The sequence below is a fragment of the Prosopis cineraria genome, unplaced genomic scaffold (assembly GCF_029017545.1).
Source record: "Prosopis cineraria cultivar Desert tree isolate PC_DT_omini unplaced genomic scaffold, ASM2901754v1 PC423, whole genome shotgun sequence".
In the NCBI taxonomy this organism is placed as follows: Eukaryota; Viridiplantae; Streptophyta; class Magnoliopsida; order Fabales; family Fabaceae; genus Prosopis; species Prosopis cineraria.
In genome coordinates, this window is record NW_026555748.1 from 25,179 (window position 1) to 48,967 (window position 23,789).

Below are 23,789 nucleotides of genomic sequence, written 5' to 3' on the forward strand. Positions count from 1 at the left end.
CAAAATCCTTAATTGCATGGACAATGATTGAAGATTTAAATCCACAACCTTATAAACTATGAGTTAAATTCTTATTTTTATTGATAATCTAGTAAGTTTTTTAATCACTGCATGTCTTATCTTTTTCGTTTGTCTATCTTGAAATTGAGGGAAATTTAATAGATTAAGTTGACAATTAAAATAAACTTGCGGGATTTAGTGTATGAAAACTGAACTTTATAAACCAAATCAATCGAAAAATTTATAGATGCATTGACGTATTTGTTTGTTAGGCTTTTTAAGACAATTTAAATTTTATTATTTTTAATCATCCATCTCTGAGATAAAAATTCTTCATGAAATTTGATATGACCTAAATATTTGTATCTTCTTCCACGGAATTTCCATGATCTTGTGTTCAAAAAATGGTAAAAGTAAGCTTGAAAGACTAGAATTTTTGTTATCCATAAAGAAAAGAACAGTTACATCACGCTTAAGAATCTAATGAAAAGTCGTGAATTTGTTAAATATTTTTTTGACCAACTCTAAGCACGGGGTCCTGGACCTAGGTTCGGGCAACACGGGAAAGTTCGAACAGCACGACAACACTTATTATAACTAGAGTTAGAAAAATAAATTCAGCACATGAGTTAGTCTATTTAATTCATAAAAATTTGATAAATCAAGTTAAATAAATTGACTTGTTTTTAAACACATAGGCTAGTACTGCTAGCCCAACTTGCAAAACTAATAAGTTAAAATAGACTAGTCCATAGGCTAAATGAGTTAGTTCAGAGGTTATTATATTTTTTAAAAAAATTTTATTTTTTAATCACATTATAACTTTTTATAAATTTACAATAATGATAATATTTCTTAAATATATAATTTATAATTCTCAAACATATTTTTTACATTTGAAAATAATGTAAATTCTTTTTATAATTTGTAAATAAAATTTTTGTTATAGTTTGTAAATCAATGATTTATTAGTTTTTATATAAATATTTTAAATATATATTATTTATTAATCTCATAAGATCTATTGATTAAAATTATAAATATAAATTTATTAAAAAAATGATATGAGTTTATATTCAAATTTTTTTTCTACTGAGAAAAATAACACACCTAGACGAGAAGATGATTAATAATAAAAATATAGCAAAATGAATTTGCTTAGTTGACTTTCGTGTTTATTTTATTTATTTATAAGTTTTTTAATTTTTTATTTGCTTTAACATATGAAATAAATATATTTTATATTATATAAATTTTAAATTATTAAAAAAAATTTTGATAAATTTTTGCGAGCCTACCCATGAATTGGCTAATTCACTAAAAAATGAGTTGTGTTAGATTTTTTAACCTATTTTATTTGATAGGCTAGCCCAATCCAATTATAAAAATGAACTGATTCATAACTCGTTTGTCCAATGTTAATTACAATGCCAAAAGCTTCCTTGCCATCTTCAACTCTCTTTCTGCAACCACTGATTTTTATTCTTGTTTTTTTGCTTCATCACTATATTTACACATTCAAAATGCCTGACTTTAGGTGGGAGATCACCTCACATTTCTCATTCTCATAAATTTTTAAATGGATCCGGTGTATCATATTACTCATAATTTATTTAATAAAAATATAACATTTAAATGACATTAAATATAAATCAATTTTAACATCAATGATAATAGAGAGAAAAATATAAAAAATTAAATAAGCATTTTATTATAAAAATACATTTATTAAAAATAATGATACACGATATTTTTTTTATTGAATTGGTATAATTTTATTGAATGAATCATGAATGATATGATGTATTGGGTCTGTTTAAGAATTTCTCTTTACATCAATCAATGTTAATAAATATCTAAGATCCTGAACATTTAAGTAATCCATTAACTTTACATGCCTATCACCCTATCATCGTTAAAGTTTAATTAGATTTGTTTGATAAAATCAAAAGTCAGCATATTCCATTTCATTTGTCACTTGTTATGTGCATAGCTTGGTAGTAGGTTTTCTTCCTCTACGACGAGGAAACGCTGCAGATCGAATCGTTGAATTGGATTTAATTATTTGCATGTGATAATTTTTAAGGGTATAAATTCAATATGAACATTTTAAATTTATAGTGGAGAAATAGTAGAGGAAAAACCACCCGATAGTCAAATCTTAACATGATTAATTTTTTTTTTGGGCAAGATTAAGTTTTAGAATATATGTACATTATTTTTTCTTATTACATGGGCCTTCGTTCGTGCGAGCACCGATGGAAGTCGAAGGCATTAAATTGAGAGATAAGTTGTTATTAAAAAAAAAATTGAGAGATAAGTTACATATGGATAATTTCATTAAAGAATTAGAGATGTGACATTATTGCAAATGAGACCTAAATAAATACAAAATTTCACCGTAAGACTTTAGGCCTGGACTTAAATTAAAATGTAAAACAAAATGATTGAAATAACATCCTTAAGCTGAAATCTTTACTTTACATGTTAATTTCCCATAATTATTTGTTAAGATATTTACTTTGCATGTTAATTTCCTGGTATTACTATAAAGAATTAGCAAGCAGCATCACACATTGAACAAGTTTGGTAATAGAATTAAAAAGTTGTCAGATAATGTCAAGAATTAACATGCACAGTAAATATTCAAACAAGTGACTACAGGAAATTTGCAAGCAACATTACGCGTTTAATAAGCATGTTGAGATCTAACAAGTTACTTAACTTAACAACGTCAATGAGGAATCAACACATAAAGTAAAGATTTTACCAAGTAACAACAAATAATTAACAAGTAACACTACATATTTAATAAGTATGTTAATTCAACGTTAATTGAATTAACATACTTATTAATTAACACTTGAAGTAAATATTTTAATGATTAATTATAGGAAATTAACATATAAAGTAAAGATTTAAACTCAAAAAGATTATTTCAATCATTTGCCTTATATTTTGATTTCAGTCAAGGCCTAAATTTTTTAGTGAAATTTCAAATACTTGCACTTCATTTGTAATAATGTCACTTTCCTTCTTCTTTAATGAAGTTCTCCCTAGACTATATACTTGACTAAACGCGGCCCAACTCCATTTAATGGGCTTTAGATTCTAAATAATTGGACTGGACCGAGAGTGTAAAAACTATGTAAATTAAAAACACACGCATGCACATCCATCTTTATCATTGTTAACTAATTATTAACGACTGTCTTTACTCAAGAAATGACGATGGTAATATTATTACTTTGGGAGATAGGACAGTAATTAAGAATGACAAGGATAGAGGATATTGTTGTTGTTGTAATGATTAATCTCTGAAGAGGTACATATCAATAATGTAGCCATAAGAGCGATGAAGATGATTAACAAGGGAACTTGCATTGGCATTCTATGAACTTGTTGGGACGTTGAAAGCAGGCATACTGGGAGCCAGGGTAGGCATTCTCGCACCTTTCATGGCATCTGTCGAGGGAGATGCAGAGCCCGAAGTGTCTGATGCAATACCTTCCTGGGATCTCTATTTCCACCTCTGCCTCCGACCCCACCGCTTCATTCAGACCACATCGGAATCATCAACATATATATGTTAAGCGTCTAACGTTTACACCATCAACTAACATAGAAACGTACCTAGAGCCATGACCAGCATCAGAATGCTTATTGCAATTGTTGATTGCTTCCTCATCGTCTTCAACTCCCCCTCTCGTCGGGCGCCACTAGTTTCCTGTTTTCTGTTGTCTCTATACCTTAACTTTATACATGGCTGTCTATTTATAGTCCATCTATCTTGACTTTGAAAACAAAAATCTACACCAATCAATGCTATTGAATAATATTCCATTTAAGACCATCAACACCTGCATCAATCCATTAATTGCATATCACATGTTGGGATATTCTAGATGCATCAGCTTCAGTTGACACACGTACATAAATGCATGTGATGAGTTTTTTTTATCATGCATAGGACTCCCTTTTAGTCTTTGCTAAATGTGACATATCTTTCAATCACGATTGGAATGCCGATTTACTATCTTGTAAGATGTGATGAATTTCAGTATTGATGACCTTGATTTATGCCGTTCAAAATTAATTTAAACAATTAAGATTATTTTTGTTTTAAATTTTGTATCTAATAAACTTAAAAAAATTTAAAATATACTTCCTTTATTAAAGAATGTAAGATATTTTTAATCGAATCTCACCCTTTAATAAAGTCATTATTTTTCTTCAAGTTAACTTTATTTTTTCCTATTTACTCCTATTTAATAAGGTATTTTATCATAAAATAAATCTAAAATACTTTATTTAATAGGGGCATCTTTAAAAAAGGGCAATGATTATGCTTTGAAATATTATAAATGTCTTATATTTCTTAACATTCAATCCCTCAAAATATATTTTATATTTTTTAGCATTCAATCCTTAAAAAAATACTTTATATTTTTAAATAGGAGGAGCATATTAAATTTGGATGGTTCGGTTTTAATATGGATGATCTATGTTGATGTTATGAATATTGAAACTTGTACCATACGTGTATCAACTCCTTTAATTTTATTTACAAGATAGAGAGACTATTTTATTTTAGTCATATTTACAAAATACCCATATGATTTGTATGTTAATATTTATCTTTTCATGGTTTACCCCGCATTAAATAAAGAAAATGTTGTTAAAAGTTGGGTATTTTATTTTAAAATATGTATATATATTGAATATGGGTAAAATAAAAAAATATTAAATTATTAAATAAAAATAATAAAATTTAATGTTTTTTTAAATTTTAATAGAACATGAGGATAACTTATAATTAAGAAAAGGCATCCTTTCCTTTCGTTCCTGTTTTGTTTTTCTTTTATGTTTTTTAATATATCACTTTCGTACTCCTCCATCCATCCAGTTCCAATCCTCCACTCCAGGCGTCAACGGCACCTGACACCTGCCCCGAAAAGCTCGCTACTGTTCTCTTGGATGCTTCCCCCTTGTATCTTCAAAGCCAGTACCCTGCTCCTCTTTACCTCACGTGAATTAATAAAAATTAATTATTTAATTTAAAAAAACAATATTTAATTTTATCTTTAATTATTATAATAAAAAAATATTATTTTTTAAAATAAATTAATGAGAGTGTTTTTTTCTCCTTTCAATTTAATAAGAATGTAATAATTCATTTATTAAAAAATATGCTAACAACCCTTCTATATAAGAATAAAAAAAGTTTTAAAAGACTTTTTATATATAGAAATGAAAAGAATAATTTAAATTTATCTTTCTCATTTACAACCATCAATGCTAATAAATACTCCATTTATTTTTTAACGCAAGAGACTTTTCGTCAACTCGTTTGGTTTTTTAAAATAATTAATTTTAATAATCATGTATGAAATTAAATTTTTTAACCTAAAATGTCCTTGTATGATAATCTTTACTTTTTTCTATGGTAATTTAGGAAAAAATACAATTAATACTTTTTGAAATTTATAATTTTGTTTAAAATAAAAAGATAATGAAACATAAAGTAGTTTTTCTTACATTTAAAAATGAATGAATGTTTAAGATCATGAGAATTTAAGTATTTCATTAACATTTAACTGCACACCAGACCGTGACTCTTTTTTCTTTTTCTTTTTAAATTACAAGGAGAATCAGAACAACAAAGCTCAAAACTAAGCCTGATTAGATGATTTTTTTCATCATCCAGCACCTCTACACAAAAAAGAGGTGGTTGATCAAAAGTGTTACTAACACCTATCCTATCACAAGCATGTTGAGCCAAAAAATGAGCACAATGATTGACTTCAACAAAATAACCCAGTCCCCACAAAGAAGCATTTGAGCCTGTGAAATAATATCAAAAAACGAATGTTGATCATTATGGCAACAAAGGATCAGATTTAGAGCATCTGCACAGCTAACACAAAAACTGATATTTCATATTCCTTTCTCCCAGCACAATAGAAGACCATAAACAATAGCCAGTAATTCAATCACAACAATTTGATAATGACCGAGACAAATATTAACCGTGACTCTTTTATATGCCTATCACCCTATCATCATTAAATTTTAATCATATTCATTTTCTTGGGCCAAAACTATTTATATGCATTTAATAGAATTCAAAGTTGTCATATTCCATTTCAATTTTTTAATTTGTTGGGGGCACCAAAGATATATAGTATAATAAGTTCTATATTGTAAAATTTTTTAATATAATAAGTTCTATATGTAAAGATATATATAGTTTATAAGTATGAAAGGCTCTTCTAAGCAATGACCATTTTTTTTTATGAACACTCCCTTTAAACTTATAAAGTACATACTACTTCAATAGTATCACTGTTCATGTCTCCCTAAAATTAAAAATATAAATTGTTATTTTTTTTCATAACACATAAAAAGAGTAATGAAGGAAAGGCAATCAAATATTATATCATGGTCATGTCTCAATGAGTTGGCTTTCTTCTATCATGCAGTAGAGAAAACCCTGCAAATTTGTACTGCTAGTTAGATTTAATGATTTAAATTGGATAATTTTTAGAAGTACAAATTAATTTGTATTGTTAAAATTTAAAACAATTTGATTTACAGTAAAGAATGCAGTAAAGAGAAATGAAGTTGGTGTCCAGACCCGCTTGGTTTGGGCAATCCATGTAAGTATGTAACTGTCAGGTTCTCCCTTGACCTCACTCACTCACGATCGTTTGTATGATAAGGTTGGTTGTCTTTTGGAGAAGAATAGATCAGAAAAGGGAAGAGGGGGATGAAAGGGCAAAAAGTGTGAGTGCAAATGAAAACACCTTGTTTTTTATTGCCGCAATATGGGAAGAGAGGAACGAGAGAAATAGTAATTAACAAGGGAAGCTGCAGAGACAAGGGTTCCTCCTAGAGGAGAGAAGGGGAGGGGGAAACTTGCTTGCAGGCACCTTGACCCCCGGGGTGGGCCCCAGCACACCTGTATGCGCAGTCGTCTTTGCTGATGCATGCTCCCATTTCTTGCCTGCATATCCTCCACACTCCCTCTTCCTCGTCCCTTGCTTCTGCCATTCCAACCACTGCATCACCACCAACATTCACCCGCTTCATTCGTTTTTTCACTTTCGTTGCCCACGTACTTTACATCTCTTTATACGCACACACACTCCTCTAGTCTGTTAATAACACATCCTTCAACATTTTTTTTTCTGCATTTGGGGAAGGGGGATTCAAATGCATTAACCCTCTTTGCAGCATAATAAAGTTTTTACGTTTACCCATATTAAATGTGTCGTGAAAAACCAATGAGACATCTTAGAAAACATGTCAAACAAATACCCCATCTGTTTATTGTTATAAGACATTTTTTAAAAATATTATGTTAGAAAATATATAGCACTTTAAATACAATATACCCTCAATTAGGAGGTGATAATTAATAAATTTAATTCTAACACTTGTTAAATAAAAGTAGATATGAAAAGAATGTGTGATTTTGAATGTTATTAACTAACTTATTAAAAATATAGATTAATTACCAATGCTTTATAATTTTGAATGGAAAGAGTATATTAATAAACAATCTATTCTATGCTTTATAAAAACTATCAAAAATTCTCCCTTAAGTAGTTTGTATATACTCTCCTAATTTTAATGAATTTATTCATAAGTCATTTTTAGTATCTTCATCAGAATTAAGAAAAATCTTAAATTTTTTTAATGCAGTCTAAATAGTCAATAAATTTTTAATTTTATTTATATTAAATATACATATTTTAAAAATGAAAGAACTTTAACATTTAATAACTTTTTTAATAATATTTGATAAGGATAAAAGGGAGAAAATAAACAGATGCCCTTATCCCTACCCTATCAAGAGGACTATAACGTAAATAAGATCAAAGGAAGGGTACATACCCAGTGTCAGCAGCAGCACCACAACTCCAAATGGCACCGATTGCTTCTTCATCTTTGTTCCTCCCTCTCACAATCACTGAATCGCCCCTTCGATCTCCTCGCTTCCTTTTTCTCAACCTCCAGTCTCCTATTTATAGTTGCACTATTTTGCCCTCATCGAAGGAAAAGCAATACTTCCTCCATTTTTATATGTAAAAAATCTTTTAAAATTTTTTTTATCTTTAAATATAAAAAGTTGTTGGCATTTTTTAAATAAATGGATCATTACATCCTTATTAAATCAGAAAGACAAACAAAATAAATACTCTTGTTAATTTATTTTAAAAGAAAAAGATTCATTTTTTATTTATAATAATTAGAGACAAAATTAAAATATTGTTATACTTTTAATTAGATAATAAATTTTTATTGACTTTCGTAATTTGATTAAAAAAATCTTATATATAAGGATGGAGAAAGTATTTACATTTAAGAGCAATAAATGCTAATAAATACTCTATATGGTAAGATCCATGAAACTGTTCCACTCATTAATTCATTAACCATGTGCTACTTCTTCCACTTAATCCTTGAGCGAAGCAATTGATTGCTTTTAAAACTATGAACTTTTGATATGTTTGTTCGTATTTAATAAGGAATTTCAATTAAAAAAATTATTGATTATACCCCTATTCGAGGGTATTTTTGATAAATTTTATTAATTCTACCTTAAAAAACTTGAAATATTTGATACTTTTGAACATTTTATTTTTAAAAAGTCTTATATATTTTTAAACGGATATTATCAGTTATGCAGCTCTTTATTATCCATTAAATTATTAGTTCACCTTTCATTCACTGATTTGCGTTTCAACGATGCGTGTCCAATTCTATAGGCCCCGCTTAATTTGCAAAGCCAACCTTCACGAGAAGAAAAATCTTTAAACGCAAACATGTGTGTGTTTTGGAGGTTGCAAATATGATCATACTCATTAAATATATATAAATTACATGAATACGAATACGAATACAAATGATCGAGTTTTAAAAAAATAGAAAAAAGGATTTGTTCTTGTCCTAATTTTCAAATACCAGTATTGATTTTTTGGGCTATAAAATGACCGCTTGGATCCTAAACATTATTCAAATCCCACTCCCTCACCATTTGACTTAATTCCAAGTGGCTGGAGTTCTATTCATTTTAAAACGATCATATTTCATTTAATGAATTAAACTTACAATTTAAAAATATGATAAAAATACTCTTATACATTTTTGGCTCAAATAAAATGTTTACTATCAAGTAGAAATAACCATAAAGATTTTGTAATTTAGATTCATAAGTGACAACAATTGATTTTGTTCAATACTGAACTTGCAGAAATTTTTTTATAGTTTAAAAAATTTTTAGTTCTCCATTTTAATTATTTAAGCCATGGATTCGCTGAGGGGGGGGGGGGAAGAGAGAGAGAGTGAGATCAGCTAAAATTAGCTTGAGTGGCACTATCATTTAAATAAGTGGTTCTCCCAATTTAGTTTGTAGATTTATTCTCATCATTCTCAGTACCCCAGGCAAGATATTCTTCACTGTCAAGGAAACCTGCCGTTTATTCTTTTTTTTTTTTAAAAAAAAGAGGGAGCCAGGGACAGAGGCACAGAGCCCTATTTTGAGTAAAAAGAGGCCGGATGCCGCATGTAATTCGACGAAAGCCCAAGATCAACCTTTGAATGGGCCCACTAAATCTTTAGCTTCTGCCCTGTCATTCATGTCTCTCGACTCTCGAACCGAACTGACATTGACTCAAATGTATTTAGCCTATATCGAGATTCCTCAAAAAAAAAAAAAAGCATCCATGATGATCTCCCGTCTGTCTGTGGAAGGACAAGGACTCAGGAGAATGAATCTTCTATTCCATTCTCTTTTTTTTTCTTTTAGATACTTTATCAAAAAAAAAAATAATAAAAAATGATAATTTTATGTTTGATCTTATTTCATTAATAAGTGTTCATTTTTTTTAAATTAAATAAATTATTTTTATTCAGGATTTATGGGAACAAAAAAGGCTCGGCTGGATTAGTACCTAGCAGGGCTGAAATTTTTTTTATTCCTTATTCTATAATCTGTAAATAGAATATAGAATATCATTCTATTATAATTTTAATAATAATAATAATATTTAATAATATTCTATTATAATAAAAATTATAATTAGAATTAATTATATTAAATGTATGAGCGAGCGATTGATTAATCAGTGATCCACTGGAGCTATAGCCCAATTATTTCGACTAAGGCCCAACATCAAGCCTTTAAATGGGCCCACTCACTTACGTGCGGCTTCTGCTCCAGCCGAGGCTTCATTAAATCAATTTCGTCATTGTTTCTTTTAATTTAACTTATCCGCCTCATGATCTCATCCCCGCCCCCCTCAGCTCCCGCACTCCGTCACCTTCCTATCTCATCTATCCTTTCTAAATTTTATACTCCTGCCTCGTGTGATCCGATTTCTGGTTTTGTTTCAAGGATCAAAACCCCCATTGTTTGCTGGCTTGTGGCTTTTCCTTGTGTTCCAGTTAGGTCCTTCTTTATTGTCATCAAGGACTTGCTGAATTTCATTTATTTCTTCTAGCCGGAGTTGGTTGGTTTTCAATTTATATAAGTTCAGCAGCTAACTCGAAATTTCTTGAAGTGATCCAATGTTCGCAAACATGCGTATGCATAAGATTTTGCAAAGGGGACTGTTCTTTAATCGCCTCCAGCTTTGGACGATGCCGAGCTTGGACGATTCTCCTCGTTTAATGACTCCGGTCTCAAGAGCTGGCATTAACAAAATCTGGAATCATACCGCTTGTGCTAGTGTTATTGGAGTCAATGGACTGGAGGCTGTCAGTTTTTGGAACAGCGGCAAGTAAGCCATTTCTTTTCCTGGTCATATCAGAAAGTTATCAATATTGTTACTTTGACTGAACGATCAATTTCGAGGTTTTGTGCCCATCTCCTTTTGTTATATTGCCAGTTGCTTGACCTATGAGACTAGATGTTTATCACTTTTAGCTAGTTATTAAATATTTCATTGCATCATTTCTTAATTCTGTTCCTCTTCTTCCCCTGCGAGGTCACATTAATGTTGCAAATTTTGTTTTATATTTATATCTATGGAAGTATTCTTATAATGTTCATTGTCCCTGCTGCAGGGGAATTCGTCATTCCTCGTCTGATAGCAATGGTCGATGTACTGCAAAGGAGTTCTCTAGTAAAGTACGTCTGGTTTATGTACAGAGTTTTCCTTTTGGTATTCCGATGTATATTAACTTGAAATTTGCAGCTAAGCAAGGAAATATCCCGAGTGACCTGGTAGATAATCATGGTATCCATTTTAAACAATCTTTCACATATAAATAATGACAGCGAGTCTTTTTCTATATTGAATTTTATATTTTGAACTTTTAATACCAAAGTAGAACAGTGTTCTGATAAATTTGTCGAAATGACTATTTCTTCTCTGCATTAACTCATTTATTATTGTTGTTGAATTTCTTACTTATCACTAATACTCCGTGGTACATGCACTGGTTCAGTTACTTAAAAGTATTCCAGACCATGTGAAGATAGTGGAGGTTGGTCCAAGGGATGGATTGCAGAATGAGAAGAATATAGTTCCTACTGCCGTGAAAGTTGAATTGATAAACCTGCTAGTTTCTTCTGGGTTGCCTGTTGTCGAGGCTACAAGTTTTGTGTCACCAAAATGGGTACCACAGGTAAGAGTGGAGTTGATTCTGAAAGACAATCAACAGTTTTGCAATTCTGCCCCTGGTATTATATTGTTTGCTATGATTTTTTTCAACATTTCACTTAGTTCTTGATCAAGTGATATAAAGATTGTTGTTTATCAATTAAGTATAAACTGGAGTTCTCTTTATTGCCATTCTCTTTTTCCCTTCTCATTTTTCATGCTTATTTGGAATGGAATTATGAAAGTGTTCTATTTGTTTGTCCATCAGTTTACCAGCCTTATTTTTTGTTTGAATCGATCTCTAACTTGATGTATGTTACTTGAAGCTATAGGACTGATTTAAATATGGAAGCCTATATGCATCAGTAACTTTATCAACTTATCCAGAAACAATAAGTAATCCATTAGGTCTGTTGCATAGCTCAATCTGTAGCTTATGCCAGATAAGAGAGAAATGTTATTGAGCAGTAGGCATACAGTGGATGTTTTTCAATGAGTGAACTTGTTATTCCTGTGCATAAATTTCTGGAGTGATGGTTACTGACTGAATTTTACATGCTTGATTGGATCTTAAAAATGCATCTCCTCTCACATTGGTAATTTCTCAAAATCTCAGTTATTTTCCCCTATGGTATGAGCTATAAACTAGCTGATCATGGACTAGGGAAATGTACTTATTTTTCAATATTTGATGTGGGATTTTGCAAAAACTTAATTCAGTGTAGAAACAAAAGCTTGGTAGGTATGAGGTTTGTTGTTGATCTATACTAGCCACTATGCTTGTTTATGCGCATGGTTGAGTAATTGCAGACTTTTCCATTAAGAATCAAAGAGGAATTATTATTAACAATATAATAGTTGACCGTGAATTTCATCGGAGTTTTTAGTTAATTTGTACAATTGTCTGACCAGGGAAAATGCATAATTTAAGTTTTGTTTTAATTGGACTCTTTTATTTTTCCAATGTAAACTACAAATTCCTCTTTCTAGTATTTGTTTTATTGCACGTGTAAAAAAATATTCAATATATATCTCATGCATCGTGTTTTGTGTGATGGATGATAAAACATTCCCTCATTTGTGTTTTAGTCTAATTCAAAATCTTTATGGCTGAATTTCAGCTGGCAGATGCAAAGGATGTAATGGCAGCAATTCAGAATGTCGAAGGTGCTAGATTTCCAGTCTTAACTCCAAATCTTAAAGTAAGAATTATTTATGGTAACAACAACAATAACAACAGCAAGTCTTATCTCATTAGGTGAGGTCAACTATATAGATTGCACGATGCTATTATGCTTTATCATCAACTAAGTAAGTCTTATCTCATTAGGTGAGGTCAACTATTATGCTATTATGCTATTATGCTATTATGTAAGTGTTTTCTTTAGTCTTCCTCTACCTCTCTTTACAGGGTGCAAAATTATCCATTCCTCTCTTCTCACTAGTACCTTCCACAGCTTTCTCTGTACATATCCAAATCATCTCGAACAATTCTCTACCAATGTCCCCTCAATATCACACCCACTTTTCCTCATATATGTTCATTTCAGATTTTTTCTTTTCGTGTATGCTTACACATTCATTTTAACGTTTTCATTTCTAATACTTTAACTTTATGCTTTTGCTCTCCCTTTAAAATTCAACATTTACTATCATATAACATAATTAGTTTTATAGCAGTTCGATAAAACTTCTCTTTAAGTTTATTAGGCACCTTTTGATCACAAATAAATCCTTTAGCCTTTCTCCAATTAAATCCCTCACCTTGTATCTTATGTGCAACATCCCCATTAATTTCCCTGTCATGTTGAATTATTTATTGCCCATGGATAAAAATATATTATATGATTGAGTTAAAATTTATGTATGGGATTAATAGTGATCATTTATTTTAGGGTTTTGAGGCAGCTGTTGCTGCTGGTGCAAAGGAAGTGGCTGTGTTTCCTGCAGCTTCAGAATCATTCTCTAAAGCAAATCTAAACTGTAGCATTGAGGATAATCTTGCTCGATGCCGTGACATTGCTTCAGCTGCTAGCAAGCTCTCAATCCCTGTTCGTGGGTATTTGACTATACTTTTTACTGGATGAGATGAAGGATAAATTATGGAAGTACATCCTGATGTTGCTTACTAATTGAAAAGAATGCTTGACTTGTATACATTGATTGCTATTTTTTGTGAGATGTAGTACTTTTTAACAGAGACTTGGAGCTTATCTAATGAGTAACAAGTAATAACCTTGGAAGATAATTTAAATTATAAATCTGACCTGCATTATCTCTTGTAATGATTGAACTGCTGCCTGTTGTGCTTGGGCATGGCTTGAAAGATAGTTTGAATTGTAGGATTGGTTTGCTGGTTGATATTTGCATTTTAGACTTCGATTTGTCTCTATCACAATCTGCTGTTTTTTCCTTCTGAATTTTGAACAAGCTTAAAACAGCAGCCTGTTTCTCATCTCTTGACTTTAGATTTCAGGTTTGTCATTAGCATTTTATATGATTTTTCGTGTAACAAAATTCCCTTTGCTTCAGATATATATCTTGTGTTGCGGGATGTCCTCTTGAAGGATTTGTTGCTCCAGCTAAAGTAGCCTACGTGGCAAAAGCACTCTATGATATGGGTTGCTCAGAGATTTCACTAGGCGATACCATTGGTGTTGGCACACCTGGTATTTGTTTAAAGCTGCCTTCCTTGTTATGCGAGTTGCTTTAATTGCAGTTTTTCTGTATCCATCTTCCAACTTACTGGATTTTGACATGGGCTATGGATTTTATCTATGTTGGCCTGACTTCTTTAGCTGATCGTATTTTGCTTGGTTGCGGTTGATCTTGAAGTCAAAAGACTATTAAGTAAATTGTCTTTACTGTTTGCATGATGAATGATGGTCCCTTTCTTTCGCCTTAATAAGGAGTTTAATGTTTTGGTGCCATGTTATCCGGAGCATATGATGAGATAGTTGAGGTTTGGGATGTGTCAACTGAAGAACAGGGCATATTACTGTCTGATATAGCCATAATGTTCTTTAAATGTTTCCTATCAGCTCATTACTTGCGTAAACATTTTCTAAAACTGCCTGATGTCAAGTTGTATTCAATGAGCTATATGATCTAATATAAGCATTTTATTTCACTTTTATGGTTATCCTGGCTGTTTTGATTTATCACGAGGCCTGCTTTGACTTGTCCTGCCTGATGTCTAAACCTCGACATCTGATATACTGTCAAGTTGTATTCAATGAGCTCTGATATAATATAAGCATTTTATCTAACTTTTATGTTTATCCTGGCTGTTTTGATTTATCATGAGGCCTGCTTTGACTTATTCTTCCTCTTCTTTCCAGGTACTGTCATTCCAATGCTTGAAGCTGTTCTTGATGCTGTCCCTGTTGACAAGCTTGCTGTTCATTTTCATGATACTTATGGGCAGGCTCTTTCAAATACTCTTGTCTCACTTCAGGTAAAATCATCATCATCATCATCATTTTGGAAAAATGATTTGGGTGCTGATTTTGATTAAACGTGTGCTATTTTTTAGCCAAAAGTAAAAAGATTAAACGTGCCCTATTTGTGTCGAAATTTAATTTTTTTATCTTGGACTTAATATTTTAACAACCACCACCTGTGGAAGGTTTTCTACATCTGCTCTTACACACGTGTCCACGTAAATACGTATAACTTAGAGATATCATATATATTTATGTATAAACTCATAGAATTCTACTGTTTGAAGAATGAAATGTGTGATTTCATATGTTTAAACAGTTTCTAATTAATTGGTAATGTGATGAATTGTTGATAGATGGGGATCAGCACGGTGGATTCGTCGGTGTCTGGTCTTGGGGGTTGCCCATATGCGAAGGGTGCAACGGGGAATGTTGCCACAGAGGATGTTGTGTACTTGTTGAATGGACTGGGAGTGAAAACCAACGTTGACCTCAGAAAGCTTATGGCGGCTGGGGAGTACATCTGCAAGCATTTAGGACGTGTTTCTGGTTCTAAAGCTGCAACTGCCTTGACTAAACTTACAGCTAATGCCTCCAAACTGTGAGTTATCCACTTCACAACTTGTATCCTTATGTTGTCACGATTCATTCATACAGACTATGTGCCATTGGCTTAGCTAGCTAACCCATAATGAAACGGGGATGACCTGCTGGGGTACGGATTATCAACAGCATCTGGTGTATACAATTTAATTTATTTAATTTAATTTTCAATAACAGCATGCTGCTATATCGAGAGGGACTAGTGCCTCAACCCTTGATACAGTTTTACGGAGTGAGCGCATCAGTAACGCGTTTTTGTCATGACTAATGCTGTTTATTTCGCGAAAGAAGAGTGCGCAGGGTGGTTCTTTGACTGGGAACATAGGATCAATAATGGCCAACCACCCCTTAAGAGAGAGGCAGATGGAGGATGGTAGGCTTTGGCCGAGCAATTAATTACTACTATAGACTATGATAGCGCTGTGGGTAGTTGTCTGATAAATCTCATGTATATCGTCCTCTTGGCTCTTGCTTTTAAATAATTCTGACGCAATAACAGCCTTTACGAAAGTAAATTTGTACCTCCGGTCACATAACAAATTAACAATTCTTTTTGTAAATTCGTTTTGTAGTATTTTATGGGTTGGGTGGAATTATAAAATATTTTTAAACATTTATAAAAGTAAATTAAAAAAAATCGAGATAATATTAATTAATTCAACAGCCTCTCTTTAATTTTAGCGAGATAATTAAAAATAATTTATTTATAAAACGAGTGCATTTCATATTATATTCGTCTTTCCTTGATTTGCTTCAAAAGAGAGCGTACGTCTTCGTCATTACTATGTTGAGAGACTAAGCTGTAAAGTAATAGTATTAGTAGCAGTAGTAATGAGTACGAATGAAGCGAGGGGAAAATGAAAGGAAACTTCAAAAAAGTGTCACACACTCACTACTGGTATAAGAGGCTTAAAATATACTCTTTCAAGTCTTATTATAGTAATATTTTTAACCATTTCATACATAATAAAAAAATTAGTTTTTTTATACCATGAAAAATGATATGTATTTTTATTTTTATCCTTAATTTTAAATAACAATATAATTATATTAAATATATTTACACTAATCAAAAAAGGAGAAATTGAGAAATTATTTAATTATTATAAGGTATTCTATATTTTAAATAAAAAATTATTTATAGAAGATGCACCAGAGGGAGTAAACATTATCTTAATAATAACTAATAAATATCTCAATAATATTTAATGAATACAAAATATTTTTTAAATCTCAACATAATAAATTTTAATAAATAAAAAGTAAACAAAAATTACAAAGTATCATCGACCACCTATAAAGGGAGTCAACGTTGGCCCCAATCAATGTCTTAAAAGACCTTTAAAAAATAAAATATACAAGTTATTTAAAGAAGGATGAGCAAAATAGTGATGCTATAAATCAAGATATGAGGATGTGAAAGCAGCACACCATTTAGAAGGAGTGACTTAAAAGAAGGAGTGACTTAAAAGGAGATGCATAAAAGTGAGCTCAAACACGTGTCCAACTTTACGCCTAATCTTGATGATTTACAGTTTAAGAATCTATCACAATATAATCATATTTATTAAAAAGTAAGTCATAACTCATGTCAATAAGTTTTTTAACAGAGATAAGGTTAAAACTAATAAAAGGGATAAAATATTTTTTGTGGATGGATAAAGAATGAAAAAAGACAGTACCAACATGACTAACCAGCATTTGAAAAGTTATTAGTAGTATGGGTGCGATGAGCATTTATATTAGGTGTCATAAAAGAAAAGAAATTTTCTTGGTCAATCATGTGATTGCAACACGCAAAGTAGAAAAAATAAAGATGTATCTAATGAAGTGGCTTATGCAACAAGTGAACTGGAAGATGTACTTCATAGAGCGGCTAATGCAACAAGTGGGTTAAAGTACAAAAATGAGTTTGTAGAGTAAAGCCTTAAGGTTAGTGGTAAAGGATCTCGAAGTAGAGGCAATAACAACAATTGCTTTATCAGTGGTAGATAATGCAGACTAAGCAACATCTAACTCCTCCATACTAGAGAAAGAGAAGCAGAGAAATGAGAAGAAAGTATACGACGGGCGACTTAGGCAAGACGTAGATTTGAGACAAAGTGGAGGGATGGGTGAAGGAGAAAAGACTAGCTACGAGGATGGCACAAAAAATATTTTTAACTTGTAGACAAGGAACCAGAGTTATGATACCATGAAAGAAGTCATAAAGAAATGGGGTTGAAAAAAGTATCATACTATATTCATATCAATAAAAATAAAAAAGAGCCATTAAAAAATTACTCAACTCCCCCTTGTTCTTTTTGAAAATTCTTGCTATTTTGGTTGTAACATCATATTGGATTGCCTCTGTGCTTATTTTAATATTCTATTATACCACTCACCTCTCATGCTTCTGGTCATAACAACATGAAACTAATTAATATAAGTTAAATTTCTTGAGAAGAAAGACTTAATGAATATACAATGAGAACCCATACAATTAAATTAGTCAGTCATATTTCAAAGTTTTACAACATGCTAGTTTATTTCACATTTTGAAATACCATTTTATTTTTTCTTTTCCCCTCATGACTTCTACCTAGATAGTAGCCTAAACCTCGGCTTCTCCGAATAAGATGGGTTCACCTATTATCTTTACTGATAATAATCATACTTTATTAGTCTAATTTTGCTTTTTTTTATTCTCCTCTGTTAAGGATGCAACTTACCTTAAAAGGTGTATAATATAATCCATATAATAAAAGAAAACAAATAATTAATGGGAGCTAGAAAGGAACAGGAAGGAGGTACATGTTGCATAATACACTTATATGAATGCACAATTATGTAAGCTCCGATACTAAAATGAAACAATCCCCACTTAATGTTTACACTTAACCTATCTACCATGATATAAAGGATTTACTTATCATGGTAGAAAAGAGACAACATAATTATCATGATAGAAAAAGAACTATCCTTAAACCTTTTGATGGATTCACTTATTATTTTTTGTCATGTTTAAAAGTAGTTGTCAAAAATAAAGTTTGTTGGTGACTTTTTTTTGTCATCAATAAAAATCATTGTCAAAAGTCATTTTTTTATAATAAAAGAATAATATGAGGCTTGAAAAAGTGTCACATAAATTGTTGATATAAAAGGCTTATAATATATAGACCTCCTAATAATAATTAATGAATATTCTAATAATGTTTAAAGAATATGAAATATTTATTAAAGATTAACACAATAAATTTTCATAGATAATATATCTCAAAACTACATATACTCCCTTTGGATCACAATATAGAGCATTGATAACAATTTATAGTTCTCAAAAAACTTGTTGAAACCTTCATTAAATATTCTATATAAATGCATTGATAGTGATAATTAAAATTTCAATTAAGGCTTCATTTTTTTTAAAAAAGTAATAAATGAAGTAGGAGCATAATTAAAAAATCAATTATAATTAAAAGTTATTTAATGCCCTATAGTTTGGACAAAGTAAAACTTTTGAAAAGTGTCCTATATTGTAATTTGGATGGAGTAAGTCCTATTGTAGGAAAAATTGATAATCTATAATTAAGCCACTTTGCATAAAAAATGTGAACTATTAATTATTTTATTATGATGTGTACTGTTAAAAAGAACAAATTAAACAAATTCTTTTCAAACAATATCAATAAATTATTATTATTTATTTTGAGAGAGGATGAGATAGTAAAAATTGCTCATTCCATTTTCAAACATAAGAGATATTATATACCCTGTGTCTCTTTATTTTTATTTATAAGTAAAATTAATAATTTCAAGAAATATTTATTACATTTTTTTTAAATTGTCTCTTGTACAATCATTGTTTATTTTTACTAGACAAATTTATTTCATTAATTATAAGAATGATTTAGTCCAAATTTTTTAATTTAAAATATAATTATTGTAGTTAACATTTTCTTAAATTATATGAATTGACTTTTTTTTTCTCTATATTTAAAAATGGAGGGATTATACTGCTACTCTTTTTAAAGGGTTGTTAAATGTACCGAGGGAAGTACCGTGCATCTACGCCTACTTGAATTAGGGCATTCAAACCTGCTGTCAATGCTCCGGGCTTGCTTTTGTTCCTTTCTTTGATCACTAATCATCTTTCCTCATGTCGGGGGAAAAAAAAATCTTCTCGCGAAAGAAAAATAATTTCAAATTTTATAAGCTTTTGTAACACGCAAATGCTGCACCTTGTCTGCAACTGACCTAAATCGCCCGGGCAATTTAATTTGAAGTCACTGTTGATTTTATTTGAATTATACCTTAAAATACTACTGTAATATCTTCAAGTGCAGTCAGTCGTGAGAATTGCTGTTCGGTTTTATGAGAGCAGTGATATTCGAAGAACATGAACTCGAATCCGAGGATATATGTTTTGGTGTTTGCGGATATTGGATTTTTTACTGTTACAAAATGACTTTACAAAAGTTCTTACATTTAACCTAACATTTTATAAAGCAATTTTGTAGGAATAACCTACAAGAACGTTTTTATAAAATGCTCTAGTAGAGATAGACATAAAGTGCTATCGTAAAAGTGATAATACAAGCATATGGGAGCGTTTAAGAAAAGAGTGCTCCCATATCTATTGAGTGCTACTGCATGTCCTTATTTACAAGAGTTGAGCACTCTTGTAGGTATTTTTTATTTAAATTTTTAAAAGGTATTTTTTTATTTAAATTTTTTAAAAACTTCATCCTGTATCTTTAAAAATGACCAATCCTAATATTAAAAATTAATTTAAAAATAATATTATTGAATATAAAAATTTGTATATAGCAAAAGAACTTGAACATAAAACAACTATTTCAATTTCATGACTAGTCTAATAGCTAGCTAATCTAACAATAAAATTATTGATATTTTTTTAATATTAAAATCAAGTTACCTATAACAAATAATTAATTATATAATATGCTCACTCTTTAATTATATCTTCTATTTATTTCATAGTAAAATGAGAGGATCTTACTTCCACAAAATACTACATGAGAAATATAAATAATTAACATTATATTAATTTAATTTTGAGTATCGGTTGAGATGGTTTGGGCATGTACAAAGAAGACCAAGGGAGGCACCAGTGAGAAGAGTGGAACATATAACTTTGAGCCCGATTAAGAGAGGTAGAGGAAGGCCTAAGAGAACACTTTTGGAAGTTATTGAACGCGATCTGTTAATTAATAATATTCCTAAAAATTTGATAAATGATATAGCACAATGACGTCTTGCAATTCATGTAATCGTCCCCACCTAGTGGGATAAAGGCTTGTTGTTGTTTTGTTGTTGTTGTAACTTTTTAAAAAATATTTTTTATTTTTAAATAAAGGGATGCATTTTATCACGTTGAATTTGATTATCCCATCCGTCATCCATGGATCTGACGACCTTCACGTCATTGGAAGCTTTTGGCACCGCTATGAATAATAAAAAATGTCTTATCACGTTAAATGAGATTGGCTGCAAGGTTAACGCAATATCCTCGTAGAATATCAATAATCATGTCAAGAATCATGAAGTTGATGTCGGACATTCTTTTTCATAAAAAATGAAAAATTAAAGAAATAGTCGTATGGCTTCTGGTGCTATTAATATCTGTATGAGTAAGTACTCCCTACCCTGCACCAAAGAAAGAAAGAAAGAGATTATTTCCACCCTGGAACACAAAATCCAACAGACATGTGCCCGATGAAGAAACATCTTTCATCGTATTCGTATGGGATCCTGCTTTCTTAGTTTGCTTTTGATGAAATATAGTCAAGCCTTTCACCAATATAGTTCTACTCGAGGCCCAGAATTTGCCACCTCGTTAGTCTCCGTTCTCTTCAATTTCGTATCGGACTGTCATGACTCTTCTCGAGCTAGGAAGGCACAGGAGAAAAACTTTTAAAGCACACTGAAAGCGCCATTAAAGCTTTGCCTCGTTAAAGATACAGAAATATGTGGCTCTCTGAAATCTGCGCAACATACTTTAAATGCCAATCTTGTCGTGCACATTTATGCTTGCTCGTTGCTATGACATTCTGTTGTCAGAAAATGACTTGACGTGCTCTTAGGTTGGAGCGACTCCTTTCGGATCCTAATGTTCTTGTTTTTTTATATCTTCACACTTGCCCCCACCACACACGGTAGGTAGTGTCTCTATGCCCTTCCACGTACAAATATTCCAAACTTTAATTTCGCCATGAACTCAGTAGTCATTGGTCAATAAAGCTTGTAACATGCTCAGTTAAGCAAGTCGCAGCGACGTGAGGTTGAGATCTGAAGATGTTGTTGAAGAATTGGAAGAGAGAGAAGATAATCGGAGGAGGGCGTGGGTGTGATCTGCAGAGTGTACTTAAAAAAAGAGGGGAACAGCGAAAAATCTGTTTGTTTTTTTTTTTTTAATCTCAATAATGCGCTGGAGAAATGGAAAAGTAATTAATGTGCATTGAATGTCCAATCTGGCTGTTAATTGGAGGCTCCATAACGTAGTCCTTCCTGAAAATTTTCGCAGCCACGCGGAATTGTTCACACTGCCCAAGGAAAAGCAACAGTTTAAATGATGATAGAGAAATATCCATCCCCTCCAAAACAATTATGGAGTATATTTTTCAAATCTTATTGTTTCGGCCAAGTATCTTCCAAACCCAAACCAACTGAATTGCCCGTATTGAACATGAACCCATGAGGAAGGCAAAAGCACCACGGTTCCTCAATCAGTATTAATTTGGCTCTCCAAATTCATGCACTCTACTGTACGTACCTTGTAGTGTTACAAATACGTGATGAAGGAAAATTGTGAGATTGTAGCGAAAGGCAAAGCATTGGGTTGTGTAGATTTAATGAAAGGTCCATTGAACTAAGATTGATTTGTTTATGTTAATTTTGGGTTAAATTGTACAAAAACTCCCTTAAATTTTGAGGCATAATGAACTCACTCATATTTAAACATTTAAAATTAACCCATAATATTTAATTTATTTTTCAAAGCCCTCATTGTTAATTAACTCTGATGTTATTAATAGAGTTTACGACGTCATATTAATACAACACATATGACACACGATATAAAAAAATTATTGTTTTATTATTTTTTAATATATTTAAGGAGACACAAAATTATAAAATTCAATAAGGAGATAAGCTATATGCTAGATTGAACTATGATTTGTGGACATTTCCTAAATAATATACCTGCTATGTCATTTCCTAAAAATCACATTTTTATCATATTTCAATTAAAGAAGCTTCTATTAAGATTAAGAATGCAAAAAAATAATAATAACAACACGTGATTTAATGCTTCCACTTACATTATGTTAATTTTTTTTCAGTATTTTTCGAGTTGTGCCCTTTATGGTAATGGGTTCTAGGTCAATCCTGTACCTCTTTAGATGCTACGCCTGCCTTATATTTTTTTTCTTTGTTTAAATATAAAACACTGTTTTAATTTATAAAGAATAATAAAAGTGTGGGTTTTCTCTTAAATTTGTTAACAATGAACAATGAAAACATTGTCGCTCGACAAAAAAATGAGAGCATCTTCACATTGTATTAAAAGTAAAAATTACAATTTCCCACTCTTTAAATTGTGTTTAAAAAATGAAAAAAATTATTTTTTCTATATCACATGTTATTTGTATTGCATTAATTTGACGTGGAAAAACTCTATTAATAACATAACAAAATTAATTAACAATGAAAGATTTAAAAATGAATCAAAAATTATGAGGTTTAATTTAAAAATTTAAAAGTGAGGGGTCATTTGCAACCGATTTAAAGTTTAAAGAGTTTTATGTAAATTTTATTAGCCTTAATTTATGCACATAATATAAAAGTGTTTGAACTGAACCATGACATAATTTGTATGCATAAATTGCATTCATATACTCCCCTCTATATCACAATATAAATTATTATTAATTAATTTATGTTTAAAAAAAAATGTTTTTAAAATATTGATTTTGTAATTTTTTTTTACATCTTTTCAATCTTGACATCGAGTGCAAGAAATATAATGTTTAATTTATTTAAATACTCATTAATTATTTCATTACAGTAACTGTATGTTTAAAAAAATATATATTTTTATTCAATATTTAATATTTTGAATCAGATA

General features: G+C 30.8%; 1 protein-coding gene across 1 annotated transcript; it reads left to right on the top strand.

Moving 5' to 3' along the window:
- The first annotated feature begins 10,269 nt into the window (after positions 1–10,269).
- On the top strand, positions 10,270–16,205 carry LOC129297038 (hydroxymethylglutaryl-CoA lyase, mitochondrial-like). Its single transcript, XM_054935417.1, has 10 exons — positions 10,270–10,451; positions 10,569–10,787; positions 11,074–11,137; positions 11,458–11,637; positions 12,734–12,814; positions 13,508–13,671; positions 14,145–14,281; positions 14,954–15,069; positions 15,412–15,656; positions 15,836–16,205. The coding sequence occupies exons 2-10, from the start codon at positions 10,576–10,578 to the stop codon at positions 15,924–15,926; spliced, it is 1,290 nt and encodes a 429-aa protein (XP_054791392.1). The 5' UTR covers positions 10,270–10,451; positions 10,569–10,575; the 3' UTR covers positions 15,927–16,205.
- Positions 16,206–23,789: the final 7,584 nt, after the last annotated feature.